This window comes from Apostichopus japonicus, chromosome 11 (genome assembly GCF_037975245.1).
Source record: "Apostichopus japonicus isolate 1M-3 chromosome 11, ASM3797524v1, whole genome shotgun sequence".
Lineage (NCBI taxonomy): Eukaryota > Metazoa > Echinodermata > Holothuroidea > Aspidochirotida > Stichopodidae > Apostichopus > Apostichopus japonicus.
This window is the reverse complement of record NC_092571.1, coordinates 17,221,029-17,233,554: the sequence shown is the minus strand read 5'-3', so window position 1 is coordinate 17,233,554 and position 12,526 is coordinate 17,221,029. Positions and strand designations below refer to the sequence as shown.

Sequence of the window (12,526 nt, the reverse complement as noted above, 5' to 3'; positions counted from 1 at the left end):
AATCGACATAGACCGATTTAAATCGACATATATACCAATTTTCTTCGACTTATATACCAGTGTCTAGATGTCGATTTAAATTGAGACATACCGATTTATTTTACTTATCATCGATTGAAATTGGCATATGTCGATTTAAATCGATGATATGTCGAATTAAACTGGTGTAAGTCAATTTAAATCGACATCATAGCAGCTTAAATCGATGATTATGTCAATTTAAATCGGTAGAAGTCAATTAAAGCTGCTAGAAACTGGTATAAGTCCAAGGAAATTGGTATATGTTGTTTCCCTACGATTAGGGACTGATGGCCCGCCATAAGTGTAGTACTCGGAATGTGCAGCACTGATAGATACCCGGGCGATTTTGCCATTACATAGTTTTCAGCCAATCAGGTTGCTCGTGACGTCAGCATCAATAAAAACGATCGCTTGGAAGTTGGAAGATATACAATGAATCAGATGAATGATAAGGTCCACGGGTCTTAAAATGTCAAAACATGAATGAGTTTATTGACGTCACTGAAACATGCATGCATGCTGAACAGATTAATATTTGTTGTTGATTGACGTGTGACACTTAGTTAAGTCTAGTTACGGGTTTCCTTCCAAACTCCCCAACTGTTTACTATTAATGCTTGGAACACATGTTAACTTTACTTATGTGTAGTGAGTTGGAAAATTCAGGACAGTGAAAAAACTTCAAGCCTCCACCGGGATTCGAACCCGGGCCTCCCGCTTTGTATACGGACACCCTAACCACTAGGCCATGGACGCTGATTGTATGTCCAGAGGTTCGTAACCGGTAAGGAAGGTCGTAATTAGATCTACTGTAGGCGTTTTTTACCTGTATCGAACAATACTAGTTCTGTTTTGGTGACATATATGCCTTACTCTAGAGATCAAACATGATGCTTACCAACTCGAAATCATTTGTGATTCCTAAAGCCGGATCTCGATAGTGATACCTTGAACATACTTTATGTTAATGAAATGGAGGTAAACGACAAAGGCAAATGAATATATATATAATTGGAATCGTTGTGAGTTGGAAAATCCAGAACAGTGAAAAAACTTCCAGCCTCCACTGGGATTCGAGTCCGGGCCTCCCGCTTTATATTCGGACACCCTAACCACTAGGCTGCGGACGTTGATTGTATGTCCAGAGGTTCAAAACCTCTCTCTCTATATATATATATATATATATATATATATATATATATATATATATATATATATATATATATATATATATATATATATATATATATATATATATAATTCGTCACATTATAATACTCTCTAGTTACTACGAAAGCATTTCTAAGTGGTCAGCTTTACGATGGTCGAATCGACCAATATCAGAATGTCCAATACGTTCGTGTGACGTCACAATTATTAATACATTAATACATTACATTACACATAGACCATTCATCCATAACAATCACTAATGATACTATAAAAAACATGCATGTCTTACTGTGTAAAGCAAAACACATACAGAGTGTGACATGAATATCAGATTTTAAGAGATGAGTTGTTTAGTATTTATTCGTTGATACCAATATTAATCCGTCTATGTTATGGGTATTATCTTGATTTTTAGTTTTATTTTAGTTTACAACATTCTTGTCTGGCAGGCAATACCGTAACAGCGACAACTGACACTATATAAGATGTAAACGTCTGCATGAATTTTAAGTCACGGTGATCCATTACATAACATAATCGCTTTACATGTATGACAACGCATGTGGTAACGTCATCCCCTGCACTTTCCGCATGCAGTTTTCCATGTTTCGTCAATTATCATGCTGTTGGAGAAACAAAAATGTAGTAAGGCACAAAAGAATTTAATTTATTGGCGTTGAATAATTACACGATCCTATCGAGAAGAATGTTTGAATATTCAAATCATTCGTGTCTTCTACAATGACGTCATATAAATGTTACTGTAGATTAATCCAAATTATTGTAGGCCCATTTTAAGGCCAACCAAAAAAAGAAAATCAATAACAAAAAGATGTTTGAAATCTTTCCATGATTCGACAAATCAATAAATAATATTCATATTAGCAACCTTGTCAATATCTAAAAAAATATATATATATAAAAAAAATAGGCAGCTCTGTCGAATGCGATTAGATTTTCAAGACATTGGAAGGAACAAAAACAAAATAGAGTATTCTCACTTGAAATGCTTTCCCATTTGATGCTAAGCATTCCTCCACCATCGGGCCAACATTGGCAATTTCTCTCCATAGAGATTTGGTCATATCTGACCAATCAACAGTTGAAAACAGCTCTACAGTTGATTTTCTTTGTATGTCATGTTGGCTGTTGCTACCTCGAAAACTGTGAAATGTATAGTGAAAATGTTATAGAGCTGTGAATTGCTATATCACGTGTTACACACACACACACAAAATGTTGTTACAGCTTATTATAAACTGCAGTGTCGCTGCAGATGTTTAGTTACGTCGTGAGAGTCCCTAGCTTATTTTACCTATTATAGTAATCTGGGCTGAAAATTGCATGCTATTTTGTGAATTTTATCTTATGATGAGAGAAGGACCATTTTAGATAATTTAGCAAAATTAAATGACATAAAAGCCTATTTTTAGAGCCCGAAAGAAAGAACTTCTATACTTGAAAATGTATTCAATATAATAAAGAATTTCGGGCTTACTTGAAATGTTTTCTCATTCGATGCTATTATCATTAGACAATATTTAAAATGTGTCAATTGAGCGTCAGTCCCGGTGGAGTATTGAAGAGGACAAATGACTCAGACTTCCTCGCCCTCCCCTTTCACCCCACCATCCGTCCCAATATGCTGTTTACTGATCTCTGATAGTTGAATTTGTCACAATTTTGAATCTTATATACATGAATTTGAAGCAAATATAGGTATATGGTGTAATATATAATTGAACACTGACAAGAAAAAGTATGTTGTGTCGCCTAATTTATCACTATATTACTTGGTCTGATCTTGGTTTGTATAGAGAGGGTTTACCCGGGTCGTGTAGATAGGGGATGCATGTGAAGTTATCTGCTATAGAGTTATCTGTGGTATTGCGTATTGAGATGCATCATAATTTTAAAGTTGAAAATAAAATATAAATTTTTGAAGAAATTAATAAAAACACATTTGTCAGTGGGATTCTATGATATCGCAGCTGTTTGTTTCAAGTTCACTTCGATGCAAAGTTGTCAAAATTCACCAGAATGCTTCAGGCGCGTAGCCAGGAATTTGCCAAGGGAGGGGCGAAAATGTAGGCAAACTATCAGAGCCGTAGATACGGCATTGCAAACTATCTAAGCGTAGCGCCACCATAATTGGCGCGAAGCGTACAAGAAAATTTTGGCTGAAAATGCCTCCCAGATCGCTGGAAATGGCACTTCCCATGCCTTGTAAGATGCATCTTAGCATTTTCTGTTTTGAAATTACTATAGCGATATCATAAAAACATTAACAAAAAAATTTTAAAAATATGCTCAAGGGGGGGGGGGGCGGCTGCCCCCTTCGCCCCCCCCCCTTGGCTATGTGCCTGGAATGCTTAGACTTATGTTCTTCTTTCATCAGTCAAAAACTTAAATAGTCCACCTGGACGTATACCCGTTTGCGCCCTATATGCCTTTTATCATCCATCATGTTTCTCACCTGACAGTAGTTTCCTCGAAGAAGAAATTCAAAGCATCTTGTGATACGGTACTCTTGCAGACTTCTAGATCCGTCTTAGGGTAATAGTGCAGGTAATTCACGCACATCTCATCCAGAATACCGTAACCTCCCTAAAATTGACAGCATTGATAATATTGAAGGTATTTAACATTAAATTAATCTGTTTTGTTTTGGTTTTTTACTAGAAAAACTGCTGCCCTATACTGGACAAAGCTAATTTACCGTGTATTATGGAGTTGAATCTATACCGATCACAATGGTTTCACATAACCCCTTGCTGCAGCCTTGGCGTATATCCACGGTTGAGGACACATTGCAGCGTTAGTCTCTCATTTAATTGTTTTTCATCCGCTCTAACACCCCACCAACCCCCACCCCTCACCCCTCCCCTACACACACATGCACCCAACTCCGACGACCGTCTTCATAATGTACGATGGGATGTAACTGTTTTATACCAGGACATTCGTTCACTGTAGAAATTACCTTCAGTTACACATTTTAACCCTTATTTTTATTCCCCGTTATACGACCTTTCCACTGACCCATGCAGGGAGTTGATAGCCCAACACAACATGTCTGCTTTATCAGTATTGCCAATCGACTTTGGTTGACTTTTCCTGCCTCTATAAGTTAAATACTGCACTGTAAAAAAAGTGTAATTTTACCGAAATTTACCGGCAGCCAGGATTCCGGTGGAGCGACGTACTTTTACATTTGCCAGTAGAAAAACATTAGGACGTTATTTTACGGGTTATAGGAATCACCGTTTATAACCATGGTTATATATGCTACAGGGTGCACACGTCTTGTACTTACCAATGTTACATTGACTCTGTCCTCTGTATTAAATCGACATGTGGTTACCAAAGTGTCGCCCTGCATGCCAATGAAATATAAAATTAAAAGTAATTGGACTTGTAATGCATAATATGGTCATGTTATGTAAAACCTGTACGATGCAATCGTTTTTGCAGCGTATTCTCTCTTTTTTTTCTTTCTGGATAATATTATAATTATCATCAGTTATTTTTACGACGATTAAGCGACCACAACTGTGGGAGAAACCCGCAAGGGCTTATGGATTACAACTTACACGTCGGGTGGCTTCCAATTCAACATTTTAACTCAAATTTGGGAATCTTTTCAATTAAGAAAGTCATTTCAAATGGGAAAACCGTAGATTGGTCGTGGATGAAAAACCCACCTTACTATGACCCAGCCGGGTATCGAACCCGGAACCTCCCGATTGCTAAGCCTCATTACTTCAAATGCCACCGCCTTTATCCACTCAATGTTTAGCATGCTAACACATTGCTAAAAATTTCAAAAAATATACTTTGTGGATTTTTGTTACTCTCCTACTTAGGCTATTCGAAGATACTCAGGAGCGTTCAACTAGACCAATAAATTAGCTCTTACCGGGAGAATCAAAACATTATCCGGCAGCAAGCGTATGTCCTGTAAAATCAAGAAGGTATAGTATTTGTAGTATAGCATCACTGTAAATAATTGACGACCCAAAAATAAGATGTACTGAAACGATACTTGACATATGTTGTTAAAGTTGTAAGAACAGTTTTATTTACATATAAATATATTGCCCTTGGTTGTCCATTTCACCGATTTATCTTTCTGCTGCACGATCGCCCACACTTAAATTTTTCTGGAAGATAACTTTGGTGGTTTGTTCTTAAATCCGATAAACTTGCAAAACTGTTTTAAATGCAGTGCAAGTAACACGGTAATTATAGGGTGTAATCATATTTAAGTATAAGCGAAAGTGTCGTGAACTATGTAAAACAACTAATTACTAATAAAAAATAACACACACTCGTTTGTTATTAATGATTTAGAATTATGCAAAGTCGTTTCCTTACCTTCAATTCCTCCTCTTACCTCCCCTCACACATATTTCCTTGCTATGAGCCACTGTGCGTCATGACTCGGTAAAAGCTTAGCCTCGCCCTAGCAAAGTTCTGAGTCAATTTAAGTATATATGAAGTAAGAGAAGCCTATTTGATTACATTTATAAAGACTATTACAAGTTCTCTGTGACATATATATAAACACCGCCCTCTAAATATATATTGTTGACCCCATCCCTCCCCCCTCCCCCACCCATGTAGGATTATGAATCTTCACCTGGAAAAATGTTGTGTAATGGGGATCTTTGTCTAAAAGTGGTAATTCCACGTCTCCTCGAAAATGCTTTGTCTTGATTTCATGTCCACTGAGGTGAGCATGGAGTTGAGATGCAAAAACTTGGATTCCTTCAGTTGGTAAACCCTGTATACAAAATATGAAAAAGTTAACATGTAAGTGAATTGAATTGTCTAAATGGATGGATGGATCCATCCATCCGTCCATCTGTCCGTACCGTGTCCGTCCATCAAACTAATATTATCTAAACTTATCTAATCTCATCTAATCTAGTTGGCTGAGCGAGCACTTTTTTATTTAATGGGAGGGGTTAATGATGACAGACGGTACGTGACCGCTCCACCACCTCGGTCTTCCCGCTTCTCTCCCCCCCCCCCTTTCCACCCTCTCCCACATCCGGATAGAACGTTAGGCTATGTAACTATGCGCATCATCATAAGGGAAATGTTATACTTACACTTGTGCACGAAGGAAGGCAGAGACCATTCCATTCGAAGTCTTCTTCTTGTGGAGGGATGACAAGGTTTGGAGAGTACGTCACACCGACTTCCAACACCCCGATATCAAACCGTCTAAGGGTCTTAGTATAGTAATACCGAATACCGGAATTATCGATGAGACCTGAATAGAAAAATTACCGGTGTGAAACCTGGACAACCCAATAGATGTGTGTAACCAGAATTGAAAGAAAATGTCGATTCAAAGGTTACAGTTATTGTATTAAAATCTATACCCCCTGGCGCTGATTTTTTTCTTTTTCTGTACGGTAATCATTCTTTCAATCATTTCATGCATAAAGTTGACTATTTTTTATTAGCTATACGATAATGAAAATGAACAAAGTATTGCTGTAAGAAATAAACTGTAAAGCGAAGAAGAAAATAGGGACAACACATGAGCAGAAATATACAACTTTACGACACGACATTATAGTCATTAATTTTTTTCGTCTGTAGCTGACGGTGTCATCGCCATGAATTCAACCGATGCGATGGCTCAACCTCCAACGACCCTTTCCTCTCCATATTTCTTCGGTGATTTTACTCCACCCCCCCCCCCTTCCCCACCACCGCCTCAGAACCTTTCTCGATAGTGTACATGTTAACAACTTACCTGACAGTTTATGTGGGTTGTTATAATGCACCTCAATCATAAGATGTTTTGACCAGGCAGAACCACCCAACGGTACACCGGCTTCAATGGGATAGACCAGAGGCTTTAAAATAAAGGTAGAAAGATTGAAAGGCAAGAGGTTCCATATATACTTGAGTGCAACCTTTTTGTAATTTTATAGATTCGATAAACAATATAAGTATATAACCGCTCATGTTAGTAACCGGTTTCTTAAGACCTTTTTAACCAATCTATAGTTAGTCAGACATAAAAGTGTATAAAAGGTGTTAAAGTGTTCAAATTTAGCATACAGTCACTTTATTTTCATAAACACTTCGCAACCTCGGAAATTAAAAGGACTATTATGTCGTCATAATAATATTCAGTTGGGCAAGAAATGAGAGGGGGGGGGGGGGAATCTTGACAAATATAGATATGATGAGAATCTGTCTCATGGTTTTCAGAGTTAAACGTGAAAATATCTGGTGAGTAGGGTGAAGGCTCCGACCATAACAGAAATGATGGAATTCTGGGGAGGTGGAGGGGAGGGGGGGAGGGTTCGGACTAAATATTATCAACACATACATGATGCAGATCATAATGGTATACAGTGAACACATTTTGAGCACGCTTCGCGCATTACTAATATGTTATCTATAAGTATCCGTATGCACTGCTATTTCGGTAGTAATTTCCATATTGACCGAAACTTGCCTCGCTCCCCTCCGCCTCGCCCCTCTTAAAAATACAAAGCTGGATCAGTCAATGGTATTTACTTTTACCTGTGTACATATAACGAGAAAGAAATAAGTGTGTTATACCTCTGCTCCCATAGCCCAAGCAGCGATCACCTTAGAGCAAACATTAAGTTGTTTTGGCTTTTCCGGACAGGGTCCACTGTAATCGGGAATTTTGTTATCTGGAGGAACCTCACAATGATATAACTCCATATGATGCACAATCATCTCATTACCAGGAGTAATAAGAGATTCGTACTGGAAAGAGACAGATATGTTACTTGATATAAACACTATATTGCTCTCCATTTCTAGTGCAACTATACGTGTATAAACAGAATTCGGGATTTGATGACGATGACGTCATAATTCATTTGGCTCAACATTTTGTCTTGAGCACCCGGTTCTCGTTGTGGTCACGATAACTATGGTGGATATTGGTAACGTTGATCCACGATAGTATTCATAACATGTGTGACGAAGTTATATACAACACCATAACTATCGTGGATCAACGTTTACCAACATCCACCAGGGAGTTGTTATGGAAATAACAACTCCCTGCATCCACCATTGTTATCCTGACCACAACGAGAATCAGTCGGGTGCCATGAGAGGTGTACCTCTTTCTGCCTTGCATGTTTCTTTCATGATTCAATTTAACACAGAAAGGGGTATATTGACTAAGCAGATTTGCACATTGGCGTTTGTTACATTTTTTCCTTCTTAAAATCATATAAAAAATACGGAATAAAATCATTTAAAATGTACAATTTGAAACAATTGCATAAAAAGACGGAAATGAGTTTCATAGTTTAGTCTCATTGCTCGTGTCACAGAGTGCATATAGTATACAGTCTAACGAAGCTCCTAATCTAGGCTTGCATCTGTTTGGCTTCCTCCCCACCCTCCCACCCCTCTCCACCCCTCCCCTCCCCACCCCTCTCCTGTGAATGATCACCTGTGGCGTCAGAGCAACAGAGGGGATTTACAACTATTGGGATGTAAGGAAAACACATTTGGCATATGGCACAGTATTCTATCGATATCACTAATAGTAAATATACCTGGGTTTATGAAACTCCATGTTTATTTTGGTTTGTGTGCATGGATTCAATTGGTTTTGTACAACAAAACAGAAATCATATGCTATGTCGCATTATAGGGAAATGAATATCACTCTGTCGATACGCTATGAGCGATAAGCTTACCTGTATCGTAGCTGACGTCATACAAAATGACAACCAATCAGAAGTGAGAATGATGATGACGCTTATTCTTAAGAACGATAGAATAATAAAGGAACTTACGCAATATGTAGAAGGTTCATGAAGGATAACATATTAAAAAATAAAAAAATATAAAAAATATAAAAAAAAGGATAACATATTAAAGACGCATAATAGATGATAAATACCTTAATACCGTGGACTTTCTCCTGCAGATCGAACCGAAATGTTTGGCACCAGTACGTAGTATCGTCGACAGGAATTTGAAACTTAGAAAAAGAAGAAAATAACGGAATACATGACTTTGCAGAAAATTGGTATAAAAACCAGAGCTTCATTCAGACTTGGCGTAACAACGTACTGATTTTGGCAGTAGCTTAACCTAATAAAAAAAAATTATTAAATGTTTGTATCATTTTCTTTAGACTAATCCTATGACGAATGTTCATTCTTTAAAGTTGTTACAATATTGACAGTAGAATATACAGTTTTCCTTAATCATTATACATGTTGGCAGAGACACAGCTTGAAGTTTTTTTTTTATTGATCATTTGAAATGAAAGTTTGATCAAAGAAGGAACGAACTCTAAGCATGTACGAGTTTAAAACTCGAGGTCCTGTTTAAATTAACGTTGCTTTTGTAACAGAGTCCGGACAAGGCAGGCATCATACTTATGTTACATCATAGCCTATATATATACATTCATTTCTTCCCCACCCCCCTCCGCTTCCACACACACACACATACCTCTGTACGATTGTCTCCGTCAACACGTTAGTCCAAACCTCTTAGTTTGACATTGGCTTCTCTCCCTATGTTCTATGCGTGCACGAAACACAATGCTCTAGCGAAATATCGATTTAGTAGTTCCATTAATCCGCTGATATATGTAATATATAACCCAGCTACCGCTAACTTCCACCCTTATACTCGGCCCGGTCTGGCCCCCCCCCCCCGCCCGACATACATTTGTCCACCCCTATATGCGCACACTGTCGTATCGAGTACTTACTTTGTTTACAGTAAACTCCCTCAGTTTTGTGTCTGGGGGTAGGTTGGGTTCATACTGGTACTGGTTACTTTTCAACAATGACAAAGGTCTTTCAACGACGTCCATGGTCTCGAGGTTCAGTTTTCTGTAAAACTCTGGCATTTCATGATCTAGCATGAAAAATGTCCAAGTTGTTCCCCACTGCGAGGAAATTAAGATTAGTCTCGATCAACAACAGCAACAATTAAAAGCAACAAAGAAAACAACATCAACAGAAAGAAACATCAACAATGGGAACTGGAAAGTTGACAGCATCAACAAGTGAAAGGTTGACAACATCAACAATGGGCCTACGAACTGAAAAACGACAATATTATCATAATAATAATAACGGTGATTTATAATGCGCGCATATCCACCCGGAAGGGTGCTCAAGGCTGCGTGGGAGAGAAAGAGAAAAAAGAAAGCAAAAAGGAATGAACAAAATAATTATTGGTTAACATTGATGAATGCTTGACGCATAAGATGAGTTTCCAGATTTTTTTTTAACGAAGTGAGGGAAGCACAACATCTAAGTTCCATAGTGGTATATCCATTCCATGCAGAGGCGAGGAGTAGCTACTTCGAACGATCTGTCACCCCATGTATATTTAGGCCGATGTTCTTGGAGTAAATCATGTTACTGAAGCGAAGACGTCGTGTTGTAGTGTATGTCAGGAGCATGTCAAAGATTAAAGAGGAAGCCAAACCATTCGACGATTTGTAGGTAATTAACAGGAGCTTGTAAATTATTCGGTGAGAGACCGAAAAACCAATGTAACTCTTTAAGAATAAACAATGAACAACGAGAACTAACAAAATAGCAACAACGTTTAACGACTGGGAAACAACAAGAAGTCTCTTAGATTTGTCATGTAACTAAGGGTACATGCACTGTCAGTCCAAAAAAAATTATACTTGCTTCAATTTGATAATCTTCTGGATCTTTCGTGTTGAAATATCGTGTTATATCTATTTCCAAGAAAACGTCGCCATCTTCGTATAGAATATTTGAGCTCTCCATGTGGTAGTCACATCGTTCATCTGGCAGAAGAATTCCTTCCTCATTAGTAAATGCATCCTTTGGAGAGAACAATGTGACAACTGGTATAGTATCTCAACACGTCAAACTGGGAAATTTCTTTCCCCCCCCCCCCCCCTGGATAGGATGTCATTACTTTTAGAAGGATTATGTTAACTACCAATCAGCTTTTACGAATTAGCTAAACCAAAATGTTTCTGGTGAGATTCGGTTGGACATATTATGGTTTAAACAAATATATACTGTTACACTTTTTTCGCCAACACTATAGAGAGAGCATGGGCACGAAATCATTCAACTGAATCTATGTACTGTCCAGTTATATTGAGACTGTAACCATGTAAATGATTATCCCTTATAACTGGCAGCATACAATTAACATTATACTGGAACGTATCATATTAGGCCTATCTGAATTTTAATACTCCACAATGTCTGAGAAATATTGCTGAAATATCAGAACCTGCTTGAAAGTAATTTTGATTACAGTTTAGCAGATTTTATATTTTTCTTGGGAGACAATTTTGATGACCTTTCATGTAAGTTAACCTCCATTCCATCATATTGCAGAAAACAAGAAAAATCGTATTAAAGATGCATGAATATTTGAACAATATACGTACAGCAATTTCGATTGGTCTATCTTCTGTCCATGTTACCATGACAACATCTCGATCTTCTTTACCACGAGGAGAGAACCCAAACCCAAGAAATCCTTCTGATTTCATATTTCCGGTAATTTCTGCCCGAATTTTAAAAGAGATTGTTTCGTCATAGTTCAGATTCCAATAAAGAACAACATCACCTCGAAGCAAAGAGAAAGAGGAGTAGAAAGGAAAAGTCTTCGAACGCTCGGATTCTGAGATGCTCTCCTCCGAACCAGATGGAGAATTTCTTCTCCACTCTGATGAGACTTTGAATGATATAGTGGGCATCACACAAGAGAATAACAAATATTCCCAAATCAGAAATGAAAGTAGGTTCCACCTCATTTTCAAAACAAGTTATGATAGTATAAAGGAACAAAACTGAGAATGATAAGTCGGTCGTATTTTCACAGGTCCTAAAGCATAATATGATTTTTATGAAACTGTGGAATCAGAAATGCGAAATATAAAAACCTCACAGTTTAGTTTCAAGATTTGAACTGAATCCTTTATCAATTCTTTCTCGGCGTGTGTGTTTGTAAAATCCAATAAGTAGAAAGAACTGTTGCTAATAAAAACAGAACGGTAACTTTGAGAGATAAGCAGGAAGCTATACAATTCATCACTACTTCAAAGAAGTTCGACAGAGTACATTTCAAAAGAGAAAGAGAATCCTAATTTAGATTTTTCCGACTGTTTCAAGTATCATTGACGTATCTTCTCTTTGTTTACAACCGCACTAACGTATATCATTTATCCTACAGATGACGTATGATACCTTAAAGAGCTTCTTTCCTCTTAGTCTCTCTCTTTTCATTATACGGAAGGACATCACGTAGTAGCCTATACTGCTACACGTATGAATTAAAGGAA

General features: G+C 37.6%; 1 protein-coding gene across 1 annotated transcript; it reads right to left on the bottom strand.

Annotated features, from left to right (window-relative positions):
* Positions 1–1,254: 1,254 nt before the first annotated feature.
* Positions 1,255–12,079, bottom strand: LOC139975931 (dopamine beta-hydroxylase-like). Its single transcript, XM_071984226.1, has 13 exons — positions 11,630–12,079; positions 10,887–11,045; positions 9,947–10,126; positions 9,122–9,202; positions 7,789–7,962; positions 6,968–7,070; positions 6,312–6,475; positions 5,837–5,980; positions 5,114–5,152; positions 4,511–4,570; positions 3,671–3,801; positions 2,196–2,358; positions 1,255–1,817 (listed from the first exon to the last, which is right to left on the bottom strand). Exons 1-13 carry the CDS (start codon positions 11,996–11,998, stop codon positions 1,806–1,808), a joined length of 1,779 nt encoding a protein of 592 aa, XP_071840327.1. The 5' UTR covers positions 11,999–12,079; the 3' UTR covers positions 1,255–1,805.
* Positions 12,080–12,526: the final 447 nt, after the last annotated feature.

What these genes read in the sequence shown, in the direction of transcription:
- LOC139975931 (XM_071984226.1), bottom strand. Translation starts at nt 11,998, where the DNA reads ATGAGGTGGAACCTACTTTCATTTCTGATTTGGGAATATTTGTTATTC. An exon ending in CTTGGGCTATGGGAGCAGAG is followed by an intron (nt 7,071 to 7,788) that starts GTATAACACACT and finishes TTTATTTTAAAG; the next exon opens with CCTCTGGTCTATCCCATTGA. An exon ending in TTCGAGGAAACTACTGTCAG is followed by an intron (nt 2,359 to 3,670) that starts GTGAGAAACATG and finishes TACATTTCACAG; the next exon opens with TTTTCGAGGTAGCAACAGCC.